The 26064-nt window shown below is 34.9% G+C and overlaps 1 protein-coding gene across 1 annotated transcript in view; it reads right to left on the reverse strand.

Moving 5' to 3' along the window:
• Positions 1 to 26064, reverse strand: part of LOC126968937 (large neutral amino acids transporter small subunit 1) — a 45155-nt gene that overhangs the window by 16240 nt on the left and 2851 nt on the right. Inside the window, exons 2-4 of the mRNA XM_050814165.1 lie at positions 14169 to 14467; positions 4654 to 4779; positions 1417 to 1558 (exon numbers count right to left, since the gene is read on the reverse strand). Of these exons, the coding sequence (XP_050670122.1) occupies positions 1417 to 1558; positions 4654 to 4779; positions 14169 to 14467 (567 nt within the window). The remainder of the gene's footprint in view (positions 1 to 1416; positions 1559 to 4653; positions 4780 to 14168; positions 14468 to 26064) is intronic.

Genomic DNA, 26064 nt, shown 5'->3' on the forward strand with positions numbered 1-26064 from the left:
ATAACCGAGTTAATACTATGAAACATCGACACCAACACGGTACCTCACTAAACCGTTCCAAGGACTAAGGCCTGTACGTTCGAATGAAATCGCGATATTGGCAATACTGTACCTATACAATATTTTTCATTAATTTCTATATGTTTAATAATAATATGTTATTATAGATTGATTAATAGCGAATTGTATGTTGAAGCGAAATTCATCACTCGAAAAAGTCTCTGTCAGAAACCCTTGTGAATTAATATAGTTGTAGACTTCTATAATGTAAACAACACTAATAATTTCATGTACAAGTCTAGTTTAAGGAACCTGAACTACCATCAATCATTTTAATAATGGACAGTAATTTAATAATACCCAACACCAAATTTCTTAATTACTTATTGAAAATAGTTAAATAGTCTTTTATATACAAGGCAATAAAAAGTACGATACTAGAAAAAACTATGCGCTGCAAAAAAATGCATATATTACAATCTCTGAAACGTCTATACCTTATAGACATAAAAAAAATGTACAAAACATTCCAAAGCAGAAGTTATGTGATAGTAGTTCATGTTATTTCAAGAATTGTGCAAGAAATAACGACCGGTTTCATTTAAATGACACTAAATATGCTATAAAAGGGTTTCTCACCGAGACTAATTTTAGTGCAGTACTACATTTTACGTCAATATCGATAGATATAAGCAATTTGTTATGTTTTTAAAGTGATAACCCTCACTTCTAGGATTATGCAACCTAAGAGTTGAACAAAGCATACAATATTTTATGACGATACGTCACCCGAACGGTTGGCTCAGTTGGAAGCACGGAACGCGAGAAGTCGTGGGTTCGACTCCCGCATCCATTATAAAATTTTGTTTTGAAATTTTATCTGTGAATAGATTTATCATGTAAGGTTCACTATAGCTCGTCATTATATATAACTTATCTTGTTAGTACTAAGTAGGAAACGCTCATAGATGGTAGGGTTTAAAAGCGACTAATAGAGAACAAGCACCGCTGTATACGTATGCCCTTATAATATAATTATTTCGTCTAGATAGAGTCTCTTGCTGTTAGACAACCGATAAAAACAGGCCAGAAACATAATTTTAGTGTGCGTGACAAGCTACGTCTTACACTCGCAATTTGTATGACACTTTGTGTTGGTGTGCGTGAATTGTACAAAATAGAGGTTAGTTTTATAGCCTGATTAGTTCTGTATCTAGACGTATAATTAATAATCTAAGCGTATGCCGTTATTCTTTGTATGCGGTCGAGTTGAACGCGCGAGTTATTTTTTTGTTACCTTATATCTTTAAACGAGCAATTTTTATTAAAAACGTATCGGTAATTCCCACGTTGGACGTTTCAATCATTTATGGTGTGTCTCCCATTGTAGTATTGTCGCGTCGCTGTTAAACTTACTTGTATGGGTCTTGGAGTTCTTCTGTCACGAAGTTGAGGTAGTTCCATCCACCAAACGCGAACAGTCCAGAGTAAAAGGCGAGCGCTATCTTACCAGCGCCATATTCCCCCGCAAATGCATTATTGAAATTCTCCGTGTGACCTGTGAAAAAATATTAAAAAAATAAAAAAGAGTTTTTCGCATACTACAGCGCCCGAATCAATGGCAGCACACATACACATGATTTACACCGCCGCTAAGCAATCTTGGGGAGATAAAACTATTGAGTGACACGCCGTACGCCGCCGAGACTGGCCGCTGTCTGAGTTAAGTTAGCTGCGCCGCGTGGTCAATTTTTGTGTATGTACCAACCCTAGCGCTGCGCCCAAACGTAGGTATAAATTACAAGAGGCGTGCTGAGTAACGCTACTGTTATTATTACATGTATTGTGATATTGTGGTCCGTTTAGATTTGTAGGTAATTAATTAGTGCCCCTTGTTATCAAACCAAGCTAAAAGTTTTAAGAATTCAATTAATTATGAAAAATTCGTACACTAAAAAGGAATGCCTTTAATTAAGGATGTCTTTTGTATTCCGCATTACTGGAGCGTCCATGCGTTATTTAGGGGAGGCGTGACCTCTTTCAAGGTCTAAAAATATGTATATATACTAGTGGACTCGACAGACGTTGCCCTGTACACACGTCTTAAATTTGAAAAATCGGTCCAGCCGTTAGGAGGAGTTCACTAACATACACATGAGCAGGAGAATTATAAAATATGGACGGAACTGAGAATATAAACCAATCCTAAATTCACTGGAACACACAAAAAATCATCAAAATCGGTCCAGCCGTTTAGGAGGTAGTTCAATTTTGAATCTAAACCATTCTCGAATCCATCTGAAGACACACAGAAAGTTTCATTAAAATCGGTCCAGCAATTTAGGAGGAGTTCAGTTACAACAGACGCATAATAGAAATATATATTTATTCTGGCTGACCCAGCAAACGCTGTATTGCCGATATTAAAATCGCGATACAAAAGTAACTGTTGATCGTAGATGGGTGAAGTTGTATGTACTTTTAATGCTGCCTCATATTCAAAAAAAAATTAAAAAAAAATTGGCTCGGACCTTTCTTAACATTTACGGGGATGAAAAATAGATGTTGTCCGATTTTCAGACCTAATATGCACTCAAAATTTCATGAGAATCGGTCAAGCCGTATCGAAGGAGTTTAACTACAAACACCACGACATGAGAATTTTATATATTAGATTATATCGTAGGGTTGGCAACTCCACATGCACTAGAAACGATGTGGTTAGCGAAAGTCTTGTTCCATTTGATAAGAATTGGAATAAAAGTTCGCTGTAGCGCTGAAACATTAGTTACCTCTATTAAACTATTAACAATGCAGCGCCACAAAGCGCTCACAGGATATAATTTCTCACGACCAAAATGTCATGATCGGCAAGAAATACGCGTTTCGTTTAACGTAGTATACAGCGATTAAAATTAAATTAAATTTAGCGTGTTTTAATGATAATTATATGTTGAACTAAATTTTGTAATCTCATGTGTTTTGAGAGTTAACTGTATATTAATATATCACAATAAGTAATACGAATATTGAAAAAATTCCCAACTTTCATATGTGGGATATTGCTACAAACGAATAGACTTCTAAACGCAATCTCTATAAGTAGATACGTAAAGAAGGGCGCGTTTATTCCTTCTTTCCTTATTTATATATTTTTATTCCGCTTTTATCGCGAAAATTGTTCAGGAGTTGCATGTTGAAAATTTTTTTTTATGAAAAGAAGGGACGAGAAGTGCAGGACGTCCAGCTGATGGTAATTGATACGCCCTGCCTATTACAATGCAGTGCCACTCAGGATTATTGAAAAACCCAATTCTGAGCGGTACTACAACTGCGCTCGTCACCTTGAGACATAAGGTGTGAAGTCTCATTTGCCCAGTAATTTCACTAGCTACGGCGCCCTTCAGACCGAAATACAGTTATACATTACTGCTTCACGGCAGAAATAGGCGCGGTTGTGGTAACCAAAATCTAGCCAGCTTCCTGTGCAAAGGAGCCTCCCACTGGTTCATATGGTACTCGTACATATGTTCTTCTCTCGCACGCTTCGTCTGTCTATACGCGAGTATTTTGTAAGTCTATAGACAAAGGTGTCTCTTGTCTTTCCCTCATCTCGCTACAAATACTCTTTCTCTTTCGTTCCATAAAGTTATATAGACGGGCCTAACGCCATGTACGGATAACCTACGTTGGATTCACAACAGAATTGAAGTCTAGAAACAGTTTAATTTGCCACTTTATAAAACAAACATACCAAACCTACCAATTCCATATTTACCGCAAACCGTGTTCCAAAGAGCTGTTTGAGCTGATTTCTGCCGCACCATTCCAGCAGCCGAATTCCACCACCGGACATTACGTCAAAATTCACCCGCATCATGTTGGCACCTGGTATTCTACAACCGCGCGTTTTTCCAGAAATTTCTGCCTCGTAGACACTTTGGGGAATCAATTACCGGCTGCAATTTTCCCGTACCAATACGACTTAGGGACACTCAATATTGAGCACACTCCGATCTTGAAGGTCGACAACGCATCTCTTGCCCCCTGATGTTGCAGATGTGTATTAGCCGTTGTCTCCCCACTTCCCATCACATGAGCCTCTTGCCCGTTTTTACCCTCCAAAAATGTTTAAGCTTTTGAGCACATTATAGACCAGGGTCGATAATTTTTTAAACCAAAAAGAAAAATAATAGTAGGAATAAACCCATTGGAAAAGGACGAGAATATAACAAAAATGAAAGAAAAAATAAATTGCGGGAGAGTTGAGGTCGGGAAGTTGAAAAGGGGGGTGTTTTAGGGTAAAAAAACAGTTTATCTCGATTTCCGGCAAAACTACAAGTCCTATCCCACCAAAAGGCCAATCAGAAGGTTATGTGAAAAAATTTGCCATTTAACTTTTTACCCTAAAACATCACTCCTTTTCCATTTCTCAGATCGCCCGTAATTTATTTTTCCTTTCATTTTTGTTATATTCTCTTCCTTTTCCAATAAGTTTCCACCTACTATTATTTTTTTTTCACTTTTTATCATTTCAAAGGCTTCTGCACTGGTCTTTTACAGTAATTTCATACTTTAACCACAAATACTTAAAAACCAGATATGTCAGCAGATCAGACGATGAGAAAAAGTCAAAACTTCCAGCATTCTTACCTATTCCGATATAGTAGAGTCCAGAAATAATGATCACAACCAATGCAAGTAGCTTCGAAGTCGTGAACACATCCTGAATCCGCATCGTGTACCGAACGCTGATGCAGTTAATAGCAGTCAGAACACCTGGAGAAAACATGGGAAATTATATATAACTTATTACTTCTTAATAGCTAGAAAATGCAATCAGCAATCTGCGCAACTTTCGTTTCTATAATAACATAGGCTTGGTTCATTTTCTCCTGTCGCTGAACTTGATAATGAGATTGTCGATACAGTTGATAAATTGTTACGAGATATCCCAGCGCTCTGAGCCCAATTGGGTTAAGTGGAAATTTCCTCCGATACTCCTAAGATGCAGTGGAATATAAGACGTAATGCATCTATTGTTTTAAGTGAAGGCAATTCAAACTGTTCTACTTTATTGATGTACATTCTTGTATAAGTTTTACTTGTGTAAGATTTTTTTATCAGTCCCGAGCTTGATAACTAGATGGTGATCACCTGTGCCCATAATAATACGCCGCCGATTGTGCTAAATACTAAAAAGCTAATTCCAAACGTGGCAGGCTTTTTACGACTTGTCAATCAAAATACGTTACTAATAGGTTATTTGACATTATAGTGTTTAGTCTAATAATTTAAACATGGAAATATTAAGTTTGCAATATAGTTTGTACTACGTTTTACCTAATATTTCTATGAACCTACCATACCTAACCTAGATTTAGTTGTCTCTGGCACCAAAATCTGTGGTTTTTAAAAATACGTAAATAATAATGATTTTTTGGGCCATAGAGTCTTTTATAAAGACTTAATAAAGTATGTATCTAGTTATATTAGTGGTTAATTCATATTTAAATATGATATTTGATTAAGTATAACATATTTTCAAACTTAGATAATGTTGACAAGAATCGGCCAGATACTCAAGAAGTGCTCATATTACATTTTATTTAATAAAATGCACGTCCCACTTTCGTAACAAAAACCACACAAAAACATCATCAACAGGAAAACCAAACAACATTTGAATATCGAACTTTAATAACTGTAAGTAATTGTAGGTACTATGTTATCGCAAAATGTCCACTACGTAACTATAAAGAGGGAAGGGTATTGCCATTTGGCCGTCTCGCTCACTCTTCCGGGCTAACAGGAAGGGCCAATAATTATGTTACGTTCTACTATCGATTATCGATAATTGATTATCTAAATATAACATTTACTCCCGTTTCGTAATTTGAAATATTTTTAATATCTAATATGTACTTATCTATATATATAAAAATGAATTGCTATTCGTTAGTCTCGCTAAAACTCGAGAACGGCTGGACCAATTTGGCTAATTTTGGTCTTGAATTATTCGTGGAAGTCCAGAGAAGGTTTAACAGGTGAATAAATATGAAAATGCTCAGAATTAAATAAAAAATCGAAATAAAATTAAAATGAATAACTAATTAGAATTTTTATATGTTTCTAACTTTCTCAGCAGGTATAAAATAAACTTGATTTTAGGTAACTATAGTTGGCAGATCACCGACAGTTGTTAACTATCTATCAGATTATTTTTATGTAGATTTATAAATCTTAAGTTTTGTCAAAAAATTTAATTTCTGAACCTATGCACACCAAAAAACAAAACAAAAAATATAGTTTATCAGAAAGCTTTAAATTGATTAACACACTGCATAATAACTGTGTGTGTCTGTCAATATCAAATTGAAAACTTATAAATAGCCAGTATTTTAGGAATACTCTGTTTTGTACTTTTTGTGTGTACTTAATCGAAAATAATAATAAAATTTCATTGATACTGAGCATTTTTTTTATTTGTTTTAATAAAAAAAAGGATTCCTTTTGTTTTGTTTTAAGTTTATTTTATACAAAAAGTCTAGGTATTTTATTCATCCATTGAAGCAGTACGAAGTCTGCCGGGTCAACTAGTATTTAATAAAAAAAATCATTATTTAGCTTAATAAATCTATGTTAATATATTTTTTCTTTCATATTATCTTCTATGGTCTGGTGAAATACGTACTAGTCTGAACTCCGAGTATTGTGCAACGTGTTGCGGGTTCGATTTCCACCGTAAACCGCAACATAATATATTTTTCTACTCCTATACTTATATCTATCATTTATATAACCACAACCACTATTATAAGTAGGTAAATACTTTCCCCCTTATTCATAATAGTCTGTTAACTTAAAGCATTGCTAATTCTCACTCTGCCTTCTTCTATTGACCTAAGTCAGAATGAGAAAAAACACTCCTTAGCGGCTGTTTAAAGTTAGCGGACCATTTTGAATAAGAGGGTTTATATAAGACTCTATGGCCTAAAACAGCATTATTATTTACGTATTTTTAAAAGCACAGTTTTGGTGCTACAGACAACTAACAGCCGTTCTCAATAACCTATCTATCCTTAGTTTAACTTACTAGAGGTAGACAAATCTATCCTTTAACGCTTACTTACATTTCAATAACCTATCGTATAACATCTAACCTATATTGGACATAACTATGGATACATAAGATTTGTCATTAAACGGTGACAGCAATTTATCCGTAACTAGAGATACGTTATTGAAAACGGCCGTAAATCTAGATTAGGTGTGGTAGGTTCATTGAAATATTAGATAAAACTTAATACATACTATATTACATTCTAATATTTCCGTGCTATTAATACATACACTCCTTTGAAAAAAAAAATGGGAAATTTTAAATTATTCGAGTTGTTTTAGTATTAATTAACAGTTGTAATAAGGATTTGATGAAACAAAATAAAAATGTTATTTAGTGATATATCCTCTTATTCATAATAGTCTGCTAACTTAAAGCATTGCTAATTCTCACTCTGTCTTCTTCTATTGACCTAAGTCAGAATGAGAAACACTCCTTAGCGGCTGTTTAAAGTTAGCGGACCATTATGAATAAGGGGGATAGTGTTAACTTTTGTTAATTAAGTAAGTCAATTTTAATTTGTTTTATTTTGATTTTGAGTATTTTACTAATTTTGGTATACAATAAGGTATTTTTTATTTACCAGTGGGAGGCTCCTTTGCAAAGGATGCCGGCTAGATTATGGGTACCACAACGGCTATTTTTGCCGTGAAACAGTTATGAGTAAACATTACTGTGTTTCGGTCTGAAGGGCTCCGTAGCTAGTGAAATTACTGGGCAAATGAGACTTAACATCTTATGTCTCAAGGTGACCAGAGCAGTTGTAGTGACGCTCAGAATTTTTGGGTATTTCAAAAATCCTGAGCGGCACTGCAATGTAATGGGCAGAGCGTATTAATTACCTTTTAAATTTATATTTTGAAATAGCATTAAAATTTTAAAATTTTGTACATTTAATTTTACTTGGTTACTAGTACTTTTTAATACGTAGACAATTGTATTTAATTAATTGAATGCATAAAAAATCTCTTGATTAAGATTTCTATAGTTGTACGGAAAAAAATTGAGTGCCCATTTTTTTGCAAATGGGTTTATATACTCATACCAGCAATAATCATTTCACAGTAATTGTATGCTGGTTAATCGTATTACGTATAATATACCTGGGTGGACCGAGCAGTAATCGGAAACAGTAAAAGAAAGAAAGAAAGATACCTGGAAGATGCCTGCATTTTTACTTGTGATAAAACTTATAGCGAAATACTTGTAACTTAACTCTATCTCCCTCCTTTCCTTATCCGCGATCCCATCTCTCTTATATTTATATATTATACGTGTATATACATATCTATGTATTTATTTACTTTAGCTTTAAGTTCTAGTCATAGACTTAAGTTTGGTTAAGTGATAGGAAATGGCCAGGTTTTCCCAGTTTCCTGGATTTTACCCCACAAACGATATGACGTTATTAGTTTTAAGCATAATAAAGTTTTATCCCTCAACACGTAGATAGGGTTGTAGAAATAAGTTTCTAAGACCTACATATGTAAGGGTTGATTGTAAATCTATATATATATATATATATATATATATATATATATGAGATTTCCACGTATATAGTCACTCATCACGATATCTCTGGAACCATTAGAGGTAAAGACTTCAAATTTGGTAGGAATATTCTTTTCACCGAGTAGAGGTCAGCTTAGAACGGATTTTCCAAAATTCCATCCGGAAGAGTTTTTTTTTTTTATTATGAACAGAACAACGTCTGTCGGGTCAGCTAGTTGCTATAATAAGTAGATTATAAGTTATTTTGTACACATTTTAATAGCAAATACAGAAATTAGATATTTTTCTGTTACTTTAATTCTAGTTATGCATCCACACTGTTTTATTATGAACGAATTTATATTGAACGCTGCAAGTAACTCAATCGAAGTGCAATCTACTTTCACAATCGTATTTAATACTGCCTAAACGACCTTCGTTTCTCGTTGTTCTAGATCTAGAGTCTTGTTTGTCAGCAAAGAGTTTTTGAAGCGATTGGAAATAAACCGCTATTAATCAAATTTAAATCCATAATTTTTTTGAGAAATATTTATATTGAAGCTGCTTACATCGGCAAGTCTCGTCCCAAGAACAGCGGATCTCCTCGATGCATAGATCTGAGATGTAAGCTATTTCCAAAAGACCCGGAGGCAGAATGCGTGGATAAGACTGCTTGGTGAGAAAGACATAAGGCTTTAAAGGCATAAAATGCATTTATTTTCTCAAAATTGATTCCTTTAGAATTCTTTTTGATGTCATTTCTAATAACTACTAGATACTACTACCGCTTCGGAAACAAATGGCGCTCTGAGAGAGAAAAAACGGGGCAAGAAACTGTAGAAGTTGTCATCTTGGAGAAGGAAGGTCGGTGACAAACAACAGAAGCGTGGAGATGGGTAAGGGTATCTAGTAAGTAGTAGTAGTTACTTAAGGTAAGAAAGTCTTGAAATTATTTAGGCAATATTTTGCATTTTTATTTAGGCAATATTACGAATCAATGTTAAGTATAATTTATTTAAAATATACTCGAAAATGTTAAAATTGTTTATTAGGAGCAGATTTTATTTGAGCAAATAAATTACGGAACTGAAGTACAGTTTACAATTTAAGTAAAGAAATGATGGAACTGAAAGATGACCTGCTAAGAAGCTGCAGATAACAGAGACAATATAAAATCTGAATCAGCCTTGAGTTACCAAAGAAATATCGACCTTAAGATACCACGTGACGACCTTCGATGATGCAATGAAGTCAAATCAAAGTGTCGTGCAAGTAGTATGATTCATATCAGGTTGGCAGCTATAAGATATTGGATAGCAGTCGCTGTACCAGTAGATAACATTGAAATATTTGTACGTATAGCATTATATTAAGGTATTAATTTTTTTTTTTATAAAAATAAGGGACGAGACGAGCAGGACGTTCAGCTGATGGTAATTGATGCGCCCTGCCCATAACACAGTGCCGCTCAGGATTCTTGAAAAACCCCAAAAATTCTGAGCGACACTATAACTGCGCTCGTCACCTTGAGACATAAAATGTTAAGTCTCATTTGCCCAGTAATTTCACTAGCTACGGCACCCTTCAGACCGAAACACAGTAACGCTTACACGTTACTGCTTCACGGCAGAAATAGGCGCGGTTGTGGTACCCATAATCTAGCCGGCATCCTGTTCAAAGGAGCCTCCCGCTGGTAATTTAGAGATGGAACGGATATCCGGTAACTATCCGGCCGGGCAGATACCAGATAGTAATTCAGTATCTGGCCGGATTACAGAGTACAATTTAAAGAATTCTCATTATTGTACACAGGGCAAATCATACCACAATAACAATTTATGGACACCGTTTATTTTTATAATTGCACGTCAAAAATGTTTGTTTTATTAATTTGTTTAGTACCTACTCAATATTAATAAGTGGCAAATTGTTTGCACCGCAAATTTGGCGGATCAATACCGAACTTTCTTTCTTTCTGCATATAAAAGGCGACTCCGCTTGTCTTCGTATACCAGACTGTAGATTCACTATATCGATTCGAGATGTATTTAAAAAAAGTCAATCTGATCGCGTTGTGTTTCGCGATAAAATGCCGACTATCCTGTAAAAAGGCATAAAAGGCATAAAAGGCATTTATTTTCTCAAAATTGATTCCTTTAGAATTCTTTTTGATGTCATTTCTTATACTACTAGATACTACTACCGCTTCGGAAACAAATGGCGCTCTGAGAGAGAAGAAGCGGCGCAAGAAACTCTCCCAGCATTCTTTTTTTTGCGCTCTTTTCAATAAAAATATATACACAAAATATATATGTAGCAGGATATCCGCCGCTCCGGCCTCGTACCTTGCCGAACATCCGGTATCCGATCAAACACTATCCGTTTTATCTCTACTAATAATAATATTGAGATAAATGTACTATTCCAAATAAAAACAAAAATCTTCCAAGTACATCCAGAAAATAATCGCAAACTTGCTCTGCTACTGAGCAGACACTTAAGTCTGCGCTAAGGGTGATTGAAGAAACCTATCTAGTAGTTTTCTTCAGTCTAAATATAGTAGTGTTTGAACACGATAAAGCGGAACAGAAGGACACACCTAAAAATTGAGAAGTCTCACCACGCTAAATCAGATAAATCTGGGGGCACAGTAGTGCCCCCGCGAATTCGATTAAAAACAAACGGCACGGCCGTACCATCTTTTTCTCGAAGCAATTCAGGCCATTTTGAGTCCCTATAGGGTTCGGCAAGTAGTTTTAGGTGGGGTCCGGACACTGTGATAAAATTTTAACGAGAATAAAAACAACTGATAATAATTAAGTGTTACCTATTTATTGAATGGTTCGAAATAAATTTCAGAATTATCAAACACAAGACTAAAATTAATGTGAGAAGCTGAACCGACGGTATTAAGCTAGTTTTTTATAGTCCGGTTCTCGAGAAGAACAGCAAATGCAAAAAGTGTGTCTTCGAGATTAACGGACGCACACGATATTTGTTTTTCAAAAACTTCATCTTTGAGAAAGATGTCTCACATACCTACGTATGTCAAGCCAAAGATAGTGACTAAATTGTTTGCTGGTTTTTTACAATTTTCATATTTTCCTTCATCATTATATATTAAAATATTATTTCAATAAATAAAGGTATACTATACTTTATCTACGTATTAATTTGTACCTGATATACAATTTTGCGACCTACCGCGGTCCGCAAACTGTCTGCCTGCAGTTGCCGACCCTAGATTTATACAATTTGTTTTGATTTTATTAAACCAAATGATTTCCTAATTTATTGAAATCGTTATTACTATCAATATGTTTATTATTCATTTATCGTAATTTCTATTTCTAGAAATACATAGTCATGGTATTAATCATAATTATATGCAATCTTAAACGAAGAGCCTTGTTTATGAATACTGGCGCCAGTAAAATGTATTTAGATAATATCACAAGAATCTGTCCCCGATTTTAGAAGTTGATAATAGTTGTTAATTCATGTCCTTTTCGCGATTAAGACAAATCACATCTAAAGCAATTTATGCATGATTGAGAAGCAAACATACAAAGATTTTAAGTATTCAACAATTAGCAGGATGTATTTCTGTTGTAGTGAAAACATACGTATAGTTAAATCAACTTTCAATTTTAAACGAACTTTGTAGGCTTAAACTAAGTACATATGAATCGTTGTTAAGGTTAGTTTCCCTTACTTTAGTAAAAAGTAGAGTTCGTGTGTTAAACGCAAGAAATTTACCGGCTACTATTTAATCGTCAAGTAACTATTTGAAGTTTTCCAACAAGGTATAGAACGTAGTTTGCTTAATATTAAATTAAGAGATACGATAAATCTAACTAAAATAAGGAAGAAAACTAAACTAGAGAAGATATTGAGATTAGTGTTAAGAAACTAAAATGGCGCTGGACAGGTTATGCAATAAGGGACAGTTAAGGAAAATGGACAAAAGATGTTATTGAATGGTACCCTGCATACGGGAAAAGAAATAGAGGGAGACAAATAATCAGATGAGAAGATGATTTAAAAAAGGTGGCAGGAACCACCTGAAAAAGAACTGCTATGGATAGAATATGTCGGAAGACAAGCGGACAATGAAGAAATTAGCTAGTTAAACGACTGCCGTGTCAATGTTTAGTAGTAGACTGTAGTGTTTGCAAATAAAGGCTTTCATTCATTAATTCATTCAACTATTTGAAAAATTTTAATATTTACACCACACTTACAAACTCTGCAAAAATATAACAGTAATTCTGGAAGAAAAGTATAAGTTGAAGATTACAGTTACCTAGGATAGATAAATAAAAGGTTTACAATATGTGTACTTACTTACTAGACATGGAGACTTATAGCAAAAGCTTATCTCGGCTTAGCTTAACTCGGGACCGGCTGGACCAATTCGGCTAATTTTAGTCTTGAATTATTTGTGGAAGTCCAGAGAAGGTTTAAAGGTGAATAAATATGTAAAACCTCAGAATTAAATAAAAACAACGATTTTGATATTTGTTTGATTCTTTCCCCGTTTTTCAGAAGTTATATTAAAATAATAGTTTATAATGAATAACTAATTAGATCATAACTGTGTGTGTCTGACAATATCAAATTGAACCCTTATAAAAAGCCTAGGTACTGGGTTTTTCAGGAAAAATCGAAAATAATAATATAATTTCATTCACACGGAATATTTTTTTTATAAAAAAAAGGATTCCTTTTGTTTGTTTTAAGTTTATTTTATACAAAAGTTTAGGTCTTTTATTTATTGATTGAGGCAGTACGAAGCTGGCCGGGTCAGCTAGTCATTAATAAATAATATCAGATGGTCTATTGAAAGAAGCAATAGACGAACTTTAGAGAAAATTAATAAAATCCTGTGCCACTTAAAATAATGGTACTAAAATAAAATATTTTATTGTTAATTCCACTAAGTTTAATTATAATTCATTTCGACATGCGACCCGAGAGTGACTTGTTTTAGGAGAAGGCAGTTATTTTGTAACATTGTAATTAAATTCAATGATTTAAAATCCATATTCGTAGAAGACTGAAAAGATGGCGTAGAGGACAACTAATGTTAAGAGAAAAACGGGATAAACCGAATCGTATTCAAGTGATGGCAGCAGAAGAAAGTTTTAGAAAATTCAAGTTTATCAAGATTTACTTTTATATTAAATAAAATGTATTATTGTATGTTCTTTGTGAATAAAGCAATAAATAAAAAAATCTACTTATGAGTTTGTAATGTGCTGCATAAAATATGGCAAATCCTAGTCAAAATGTAAAGTATTTTTTTAAATAGATACGAAAGACACAAGATAGTTAAATAGTACAATTCCCCATTATTCTATTACAATGCCTAAGTATGGAGATTAATTCCCAAATTACACAGATTGCCGATTAGCCAACCAACAATTCCAATAACCAGCAAATCAAAATACCACATCTATAAATTTTACCGCAGCGAGGTTACCAATTCTAAATTTCGATTCACACAATAAAGTTCCTAGACAGGTGACATATAATAAAAAAATGTACTCACAAAGGCAAACTGCTGCTAATAATTTGACGGCGTCTTCCGGCGGATCGCAGTCGGGGAAAAACGGCTTAACGACATAATGACCGAAAGTAAGTGCAACAATTGCCTGTGTCGTCGGCCTTATGATTAATAAAGCGATCCACATCCGAAGAAAGGCCGGCAAAGGCCCGAACGCCGTGTAGATATAGGCATAGTCACCGCCAGACCTCGTGATAGAAGTGCCAAGCTCGGCGTAACACAGCGCTCCCAACGTAGACAGAAGACCACTTACAAGCCATATTATCAGCGATGCGGCCACAGATCTGAAACAAAAAAAAAGCTTTTATAATTCCAATTCAAATGTTCTTATTCAAATTAGGATTTGAAATCGCTGATTGAAAGTCAAAAACATTCTTAAATAAATGCCTCAGACCTGAGAACAACGGGCGCATGGAACTCAGCGGGCATCTTTTTTTAAATAAAATTTCCAAACAATCAAATTTAAATTACATCATTGTAATTAGTTGGGATTCAAGAAATGTTTTCTTTCCCTTTACGAGGGGCATACTAAATGGTAAATGGCTACAATGGTCATTTGTAATACAATTATGTAACTTGAAAATGGAACACTCCTTCTTTTTATGGTTTCATTTTAGTTTTCCATTGTGTCATCGTTTTGAAAATAGCTTGGCTTAAGTCAACAAAAGAGTTGACAGAGACTTTAACTGGCATTTGGTGATGATGCTGTCGAAACTCTGGGTATTACAGGTTCGGTGAATTCAGAAGTGGGCGTGATCATCCGTGACGATTTACGTAAAGGTAGCCCGGCAACCGACTAATAGAAATATATTTAAACAATTTGTAATATTTTTAAATAATAACCCTCACTTCTAGGATTAATACACAAATAAAATTTGAAAACAAAATTTTATGAACGATGCGGGACTCGAACCAACTACCTGTAAAGGTTTCCAACTGTAAAGTAGATCCTGTAGATGAAGCCACAATCTGAGAGTTGAACAAAGCATGCAAGATTTTTGACGATACGTCACTCGAACGGTTAGCTCAGTTGGCGGAGTACTCGCACGGAACGCCAGAGGTCGTGGGTTCGAGTCCCGCATCGTTGATAAAATTTTATTTGTGAAATATATTTATTTACCATAGGAAGTGACAATAATGTAATATAATGACGCTAAATCAGTTCGTAAAGGGACTATGACATTGGGAGTAGAACTAATAAATAACTCCCAGCCCATATTTTGAATCATATAACAACTTAGACTATTTAATATTACATTATACAATTTTAGGTGACCTACGCAGAAACAGACAAGAACCATGCATCATTATTCTTTACATAATCTACTAAGCCTTTCGGAAACAAATGGCGCATGGAGAGGGAAGACGCGGCGCAATAAACTCTCCCAGCATTCTTTTTTTTGCGCTCTTTTTAATAAAATATATTATATTGTACTGTCATTGCTATTGCTATAAAATAATCATAATCTACTTCCAGATATTCAGCTGTGGAGTTGTAGGATTTACGACAGAGCCATCACGCAGAACCAGACAACAACCATGCATGAATATCCTCTATATAATCTACTATAGTATTGTAAGCCTTCTTTGTCAAAGAACCTTTGATATATTCTTGAAGCTGTGCTTTTTGAGTACTAGTACTAGACTGTTACATAATTTACATGTCACATATAAATTATTTACATGTCAGCAAATTGTACTGTTATAAGTATTCCATGTACACACCTGGAAGTTTGGAACGTATGCACTCGATGATTTAAAGTATGACCGGACCGTATTGTAAAATGACAAATAAATATAATGGGAAAGAGGCATTGGCTTTATATAATATTGTTACCGGTAACGAAACCTGGGTATATTGCTATGAACCAGAAAGAAAAGGTCTTTCCTTTTGAAAATTCGCCTACGAAAGTAAAGTCGAAAGATAAGAAAATATTTGCTTCTTTTCTCCACAAATCGGGGCGTTACACTACAGTAATATTTGATGGCTACCTATATATTTTTATTTTATTTATTTACTATTTATTCAGACACTTTAACGCATAATATTACATTGTATTTGGTCCCTACACTAGGCATATCCTGTCCTGGCAAACAATTTACATTCTATGGTTTACATTGTGTGCGTGTGTGTGTGTATGAGTATTTGAAAACCAAAGAATAATTATTGCAAATTGGTGCTTAGCGCTGTGGTTACCGCCATGTGCGTGCTTGCCTCTGGGCAAGCGTATAAGCACGTAGCGTGCACGAGGCATAAATATAATAATAAATAATACCAAATCTTTATAAGCTGGTATATAAACTAATCTATGATACGACGTGCCACAGTACAATTAAATATAGCTCAAAGAGATATGGAAAGATCGCCTCTTTACATAAAAAAAACCTGTTTCCTAGATTTCTTTTATGAAATTAAGTTATGAGGCGAGCAGGACGTTCCGCTGATGGTAATTGATTAGCATTACATTACCTGCCCATTACAATGCAGTACGGCTCAAAAACCCAAAAATTCTGAGCGGCACTACGATTGCGCTCGTCACCTTGAGACATAAGATGTTAAGTCTAATTTGCCCAGTAATTTCACTAGCTTCGGCGCCCTATAATATATGATATAATATAAATAGGCGCCGTTGGGGTAGCCATAATCTAGCCGGCTTCCTGTGCGAAGGAGCCACTGGTGTTACCAGTGGGAGGCTGTCAATCCATTAAAAATATATAGAAAGATCACGCTTGCTTATCTGGTTCTGAACGCGATAGCTGAAGATAAAATTATTCACTCATCGCATTAAGATTTCCACCCGCCAACCACATCAAATAAAGATTGTGTTAATGCGAATCCTTGAGATATATTTGAACTTTGGACGGAAGAGTACAATTACATCGTCTCCGCAGTTTTCACTCCGTCAACACCGCAGTAAGACTAAGAATAAGAGAAGTTACTGCAACACGGCATGGCATGATATTCTGATCGAAACTTCGTGATTTTTTATTATTACAGTAAGGGCCAAGACGAGCAGGACGTTCAGCTGATGGTAATTGATACGCCTTACCAATTACAATGCAGTGCCGCTCAGGATTCTTGAAAGACCCAAAAAATTCTGAGCGGCAATACTCTTGCGCTCGTCACCTGAAGACATAAGATGTTAAAGTCTCATTTGCCCAGTAGTTTCACTAGCTACGGCGCGACCGAAACACAGTAATGCTACATGGCAGAAAAAGGCGCCGGTGTTGTACCCATAATCTAGCCGGAATCCTGTGCAAAGGAGCTGGTAAACATGACTTAACGTGTCGTAACGTGAATTATAAAATATCACTATTATTATTAAGCCTTCATTGGTACAATTTATTATAAAATTTTACATATTTTATCTTTATGTTAATTTAACAGCCTGTCCTGTGACACAAAGGCCTCCTCCATTTTCTTCTGTCATTTCCAGTTCTAGTCCGAATAGGACTTATTTTCTTTATATCATTTTCCCATCTCATGACTTGTCTGTCTTGTTTCCATTTTCCATCTCGTGGTAATTTTTATTAAGTAGGTACTAAGGATTTTAGATATTTTATAGTTGCCAACTTTACTACTGTAGTAGCGTCTCTAAAGTCGATGTTGTTATGCACCCTCTCAGGTGTGAAATTCTCTTAATAATTCCCTTCGAATATAAATGAATGAATCTTCGATTAAGGATTGGTCTCCGCTGCGCTCCACACTACCTAAGAACAATAGCTTTTTTATTATGGCAACTATTAGATGTTTGTGTGCGTGGCATCTTGACATTCAATGGAATCTTTTAAAATTTTGTGACATACGCTTCGTGTTATTTTACATTGAAATTAATAAAATACAAAATACTTACTCATTATATGTGATCCCAGTCTATTTCTTATTTCTCGTCGTATTCTTTTTACAAAGTTTTACTACGCAACCCGGCATTATAGTTTCAATTATTGGTCGAGTTTTTTTTTTATGGAATAGGAGGACAAACGAGCGTACGGGTCACCTGGTGTTAAGTGATCACCGCCGCCCACACTCTCCTGCAACACCAGAGGAATCACAAGAGCGTTGCCGGCCTTTAAGGAAGGTGTACGCGTTAGGTCGAGTTTAACAGAACGTCATATGGCACGTCAACGTCACACATTTTTTTCGACTGCCTTTCGCCTGCAGTATCTAGTTGGAGCTCAGCAGAGACCAATCAATAATCTAAGGAATGAATATGAAACTTATAGGATATCCTATAGTAATTATATTACCTCGTTTAATGACAACCTCATGCAAATAAATCTTGATATCAAAACAAAATTTGGAAACATTATAACAAGATAACAACATGTAGAAGTTAATTCGCAATATGATTTATGTGCAATAAATACTGTGTTGTAATTAGTTTATAAATATGTCGCTTGTTTTATACGTTATGTTAGACTAATGGTTTGCTAGTAGATAAGATGACCCTCAGATAGTGAACGATGGCTGAAAACTTTATCAGCAAATTTGAGTTACGCAAGAATACACACATAATCTGCTGAGGATTTTATCAAATGACCTGTCAAGTTTGTCAACCCATGCATCAAGGGTTGTAACAATTCAAAGGTCGTTTCATGCAATTGGATAGAAAATGGACTTCAAATATGTATAACTAGCTGACCCGACAGAAGTTGTTCCGTTCTTATGACAGAAAATTATAAAAAAAAACTCTTGCGGGTGGAATTTCGTAAAATTCCTACGAAATTTCAAGTCTCTACGCCTTATGGTTCCAGAGATATCGTGATGAGTGAATATATAGCTCGAAATCTCTTATATATTATATACATATACTAGCGAACCCGACAGACGTCCTGTTCACAAGTCTTAAATTTGAAAAATAGGTCCAACCGTTAAGAGGAGCTCACTAACATACATACATTGGTCAGGAGATTTATATATGGACAGAATTGAGAATCAAAACCATTCTAAAATTCACTGGAACACACAAAAAAATCATCAAAATCGGTCCAGCCGTTTAGGATGTAGATCAATTGTGAATCTAAAGCATCCTCAAATCCACTTGAACACGCACAAAAAATCCATTCAAATCGGTCCAACGGTTTAGGAGGAGTTCACTGTCAACACAAGTACAGAACAATTATACATATAAAGATATAGGTTATGACCAATCGAAAAGAACTTGCAGGGAAGGAGACCAACAAAGATTAGAAGTAGGTATTAAGATTAAGTATCTACATACCGATACTAAATTTAAGCACAATCTGATAAAATGTGTACTGAAATAAAAACACTAGTCATAAACTAGGATGGAATTTGAACGATAAACTCTAAATTATCAGAATAGGGTTGCCAAATTTTTCTGGAAGAAGAGAATGTCAGAGAGTTTAAATAATGAGGAGATCCGTAGGAGAACGAAAGTCATCGTCACAGCCCAAATAATTGAAAACTGAAGTGGAAGTGGGCAGGGCACACAGGTAGACGGACAGATGGCCATTGTGTCAGTATGTATGTATTTATGGCAGTAAAGTCCTCGAATGGCGACCACGTACCAGAAAACGCAGTACTTGTATACCCACAAGGACTTGACCACTTGGACCCACGATCTGGTCAAAATAGCCGGAATACGTTTGGTAAAATCTTTATATATATAATTCTTGTGTGCGTGTGTATGTCACTGAACTCCTCCTAGACGGCTGGACCGATTCTAATGAAACTTTCTGTGTGTATTCAGGTGGATTCGAGAATGGTTTAGATTCACAATTCAACTACCTCCTAAACGGCTGGACCGATTTTAATGATATTTTTGTGTGTTCCAGTGAATTTGAGATTGGTGTGTCTTCAGGTGGATTCGAAAATGGTTTAGATTCACAATTAAACTACCTCCTAAACGGCTGGACTGATTTTGATGACTTTTTTGTTTGTTTCAGTGAATTTGAAATTGGTTTAGATTCTCAATTCCGCCCATATAATATAATTCTCCTGCTCATGTGTATGTTAGTGAACTGCTCCTAACGGCTGGACCGATTTTTCAAATTTAAAACATGTGTACCAGGACAACGTCTGTTGGGTCCACTAGTCTATATATATAAAAATGAATTGCTGTTCGTTAGTCTCGCTAAAACTCGAGAACGGCTGGACCGATTTGCCTAATTTTGGTCTTGAATTATTTGTGGAAGTCCAGGGAAGGTTTAAAAGGTGAATAAATATGAAAGTGTTCGGAATTAAATAAAAACAACAATTTTGTTTTTCCTTTGATGTGTCCCCCGTCGTCCGATATTTGTTTTGTATGGACATATTTTCTATGAGAGAATTTATTGACGCATGGTTTAACAGTTCTGCTGTGAAACAATTTCATTACAACAACAGGGTGCATATTTTACGAAATAATTCTTTATGTTATGAAATATTATTGACAAATTAATAAAAAACATTATTTTATTTGTTATATACAGAACAACGTCTGTCGGGTCAACTAGTTCATAATAAAATTTGAAAACATAATTTTATGAACGATACAGGGCTCGAACCCACGACCTCTGGCGTTCCGTGCCAGTGCTCTCCCAACTGAACCAACCGTTCGAGTGTAGAATCTACAAGATTTTATGACGATACGTTACTCGAACGGTTGGCTTGAACTGCTTGTAGATTCTACAAGATTTATGACGATACGTCACTCGAACGGATGGCTCAGTTGGGATAGCACTGGCATGGAACGCCAGAGGTCGTGGATTCGAGCCCCGTATCGTTTATAAAATTTTTTTTTCAAATTTTATTTGTATATTAATCCTAGAAGTGAGGGTTATCACTTTAAAAATATAACAAATTGTTTAAAATTCATAATATTTTTGATTTCATTTCATTGATTTAGCGCTCTATTGTCACTACATAGTAAAACATGACGTCGCTACCCGCTGTCTGTCTCCATGTTTGCTTAGACCTTCAAAACTACGCAAGGGATTTTTATGCGTTTTTTAATAGATAAAAGTGATTCAAGAGGAAGGTTTATATGTATAAAACATACATAATATTGTAAACAAACACTGATAATATTAGATGTTTCTAATGTGATGTCCTAAATAAACACATTTTTTGCGCTTAGAATGCAAACGCTGGCTGAACCCTTCGATATAGTTATCTTAGAGATAACCTACAATAACCATTTTTATCCTTGACCTTTTTATGGAAGAGGAGGACAAACGTGCGTACGGATCACCTGATGTTAAGTGATCACATTATCTTGCAACACCAGAGGAAATCAAAGGAGCGTTGCCGGCCTTTAAAGAAGGTGTACGCGCTTTTTTTGAAGGTACCCATGTCGTATCTTCCCGGAAACACCGCACAAGGAAGCTCATTCCACAGCTTTGTTGTACTTGAAAGAAAGTTCCTTAAAATCCGCACTGTGGACGAACGCGAGTACATCCAGACAGTGGGGACGATATCCTAATTTTTGGAATGTCGTGCGGAGGTTGAATTTGGCGACAGGAATCAGGTGAAACAGCTCTTCAGAATACTTCCCATGATAAAAGCTTAACAAACAACGACATTCGTATTCGAATTTATAACATAAGATATGATAAAGCATTCAAATCCCTACTAATACTACAAATGTGAATGTAAGTTTGTTTGTTACGCTGGAGCCACTGAACCGATTTTGATTAAATTTGGTACAGCGATAGACTAGAGCATGGGAAAGGACATAGGCTAAATGTTACCCCTAAAAAAATCAATTGTACCCGCGGGATTTGTGAATAACTGAATCTCACGTCGATGAGCTATATTATTACCAATATTAGGTTTAGTTTGCCATAGCAATCTTCCTCGAAATAAGATTCATATAATATTTTGGGCGAAAACGGGAACCGGAACTGGAATGGGACATGAGATAATCTTCAATAATAAACTTGCTTATTATTTTTAAAAACCCTTTATCTTTGCGGACGAAGTCGCGGGCATCAGCTAATACAAAAATCTATTTTAGAGTACGGTTGCCAACCCTATACGGAATCGTATATGGAAACGACCTTGATCGTAGAATTTAAATTTGCGAGCCAATCTTCACTCGTTTGACTTACGGTCCCTGTTCTTCACTATCTATGAATTATCAATTATGTAACGTTAAATATAGGCAGTGAATGAACTGAGTTCTCACTATCCAATTATTAAGTGTCAAGTGAATACAGAGAAGATAGTGTGACGGAGATAAATGAGAATGTATGATACGATTAGAATGGGTCCTACAAAGAACATTATTGACCGCACAATTTATTTGAAATGCAGACTAAAAAAAAGTTCATGTTCGCTTTTTGCAACCGTTTTCTCTTATAATTCGGACTTAGAAATCCTAATTTGGATAAAGAAAACGTGTGTGTACTTATTAAAGAAGTAAGAAGATGTACTTCTTTGGCGTAACAAAGCAAAAATCTTTAAAATTATTTATTCCTCCTGCTATTCTACGTTTGTAGAAAGAACAATATTGTAAAAATCTTGCAAACATGGCTTTGACAATTAATTATTAAATAACGAATACGGCTGTATGGGCTTTAACCCTTTGCCTGTCCTAATAATGGGCGAAGAAACCAAAAAAAAATTACGAATGTCGCAAACGTCAGAAAATTTAGGAGCCAACTTCACCCTGTTACTTTTGTGTTACGCGCGCATCTTAAAATTTCACTCTCATATTTTTTTCATAACGTGACTAAAGAAGTATAACTTCAATATTTATTTTTTTAGTCACTGTCCATATCTCTTTCTAGACAGTCAAGTATCCATAAACGTTCTCTCCCGTATTCCGCGATATCCTATTTCACTTTTTACTCATCCAACCCACAGGACCAATATCAGTCATCATTCCCTAATACCCCGGTTAAATAGACTATACAATGAATTTATCGTTAGAGATAAGTCCATTAATCTTTTTAATGACAATATAACAGATCGATTTTATTGTAGATAAAATCTTGTATTTTTTATTTCTAATAACTTTTCCAATAATTTATTATAAAAAAAATTACAGACTACTTTTAGGTTAATACGGTCCTACCTGTTACTCCAACAGCGCTTTTAGAAAGAAAAAAAAAGAAAGAAAAACAAACAGATGGCCTATTTGTAGGTTAGTAAGTAATAATGTGTTACCAATGGGAGGCTCCTTTGCACAGGATGCCGGCTAGATTATGGGTACCACAACTGCGCCTATTTCTGCCGTGAAGCAGTAATGTGTAAACTTTACTGTATTTCGGTCCGAACTTTTGGACTTTTCAAGAATCCTGAGCGGCACTGCAATGTAATAGGCAGAACGTATCAATTACCATCACCTGGACGTCCTGCTCGTCTCATCCCGTATTTTCATTAAAAAAAATGTGTATGTGAATTCCAGCTTATTCGTAATTTCAAGAACTAGTAATAAACATATTTATGGCCCTACAATCTAACGAGTAGTAGGTAATCCACGCACTGTATTTATGAGTTAGTAAAACCTCCTTTTATTAAAGGTGGAATAAAATAAAAAACTCGCCTTGGCCTTATTGCCAACTCAAGCAAAGTGCATTCACCGCTTCGATTAAATGATTAGGTACATCTTGTAACTTGTAAGCAAACAGGCTCCCCAGTACACTAACCACTTAGTTTCAATTCAATATAATAAGGTCGTCGAAAAGTCTTTTCGTATATATGTAGTATGTTATATAAACTTACTAGCTGCACCGACAGACGTTGTTCTGTAGATAATACAAAAAAATACTGTTTCATTGGAATTTGCCAATAATATTTCAGAACATCAAGAATTATTTCATAAAAAATGCTCCCTGTTGTTATAATGAAATTGTTTCACAGCGGAACTGTCAAACCGTGCGTCACTAATTTCTCTCATAGAAAATATGTCCATACAAAACAAATATTGAAAATTAAAATAATTATGGGTCTTAAATCAAAATAAAAACTATCCTATCTCTCAAGTTGGACCAAACTGCACTGCAAGAAGTAATCCCCACTAAAATCCGTTCATTAGTTTAGTAGTCCATCGCGGACAAACAACGTGTCACGTAATTAATATATATTAAGATATTAAAATGTCTTTGGTACCATGGTTTGTATCTGGCTGAATTTAATTACCTACATTAAAAGGTTACATTACAAAAAGAGGAATAATTTAGTAATTTCTTTCATTAACGCGAATGTTACACAAAGGTTACACATTTAAATAAAACACTTTTAAAGAATTGAAACGCGTGTAATTGTAACTGTTTTTACATTAGATTTTTGCGTATAAGTTACATTCTTATTAGATCTTTCTAGATCTCGTTTTCAGGGGGACTGACGGGCGTATTAATCCTTTAAAAGTATTTTATTTAAAAGGAACAAATTAGTAAAAATTTGATTATTCATTTGTAACAAACAGCCTAGCGAAACTCTCTAAGAAATAAGCGATTCACTTGATTGTATGAAACGTGCTGTCATTGATAGATTGCCAGATGACGGCTATGATCTTGTAAAAAACTGAGATTCACTACGTTTCAAGCAACTGTTCGCTTTCAAACTTAGCTGGATTATACTTCGTCGCCTTATTGTAATTATTATTTAAAACTTACGTCAAATCTTAATGCACGTTTCATACTAAACTTCAATTTTTACTCAGGCAGTCTCGCGTATACATAGTATTTACATCGTCTTTGATTTGTAATTCTGTCAAAATGACTGAATGAAAAAAGGAAAAAATACAACGCAGGCGCGACAAATTATGTGACGTTTATGGTCTAACTAATGCAGTAACCTGACAGTTGAAAAAAGCATACAAGATTTTATAAAAGATACGTCACTAGAACGGTTGGCTCAGTTGGCAGAGCACTGGCACGAAACGGCAGAGATTGTGGGTTCGAGTCCCGCATCGTTCATAAAATATTGTTTTCAAATTTTATTTGTGTAATTAATCCCAGAAGTGAGGGTTAAAAAATAACTAAGAAGGAGACTTTAAAAAATAACAAATTGTTGAAAGATCGGCATGTAAGTACTTAACTTTAGATATGTCGTACTTAATTGCGACATAAGAGTAGCTGAAGAATTGGAAATAGACCGACCAATCGTAATATTTCTTCAGCAACGGATCATATTACAACCACAAGTACTACAATTCATCGAATAAAATGGCACTTAATATATGTTCTAATTAAATCATAATGAACTTTGAATAAATATCACACTATCACAATCTTTAGATAGAATGTGACAGCTGTGAAAACGTTAAAAAAAATGAGGTTGACAGTTAACCTATTTTGAGCAATGCACGCACACTAACACAAAGTGACGTATATACTCCTGTTTTCATCGGTTGTCTAGCAGCAAGAGACTCTATCTAGTCGTTTATCTAATTATCTAAGCATAAATACTGTCCCTAACTCATTTACAGAATCATACAAACCAATAAAGCAATAAAAAAAAAATCGAAGGACATTATGAAATTTTTACAATTTATATTTAATTTTACTGAAAGTATCGTCTTCTTTTTTGCTATGTGTAAGTTAATTTATGTTGTGCTTGTTTGTGTGAGTAAATGTTGCCAAAAACCACCTGTCTACAACAAATACCACATCCGAGGCAACAAATGGTGCTAAACTTCACAATGACAACGTCACTATAAAAAATACTATCTCCACTCCTATCAACCCAATCCCCTGAAAACATGCTCTGAAAAGCTCACGAAACATCGGGTTAGCTAAAATAATAATTAAAATGTAACTTTTACGCAAAAAATAAAAAGTGTTCTATTTAAATGTGTAACATTCGCGATAATTGAAGAAAATACTATAAGATTCCATTACTATAAAAAGGGCGCAAAAGCGTCAAAAAGTAAAGTTCTACGTAAGCGACCACGGACGAGTAAAAAAAGAAGGACTCCGCGCCGTGATA

The sequence above is a fragment of the Leptidea sinapis genome, chromosome 17 (assembly GCF_905404315.1).
Source record: "Leptidea sinapis chromosome 17, ilLepSina1.1, whole genome shotgun sequence".
In the NCBI taxonomy this organism is placed as follows: Eukaryota; Metazoa; Arthropoda; class Insecta; order Lepidoptera; family Pieridae; genus Leptidea; species Leptidea sinapis.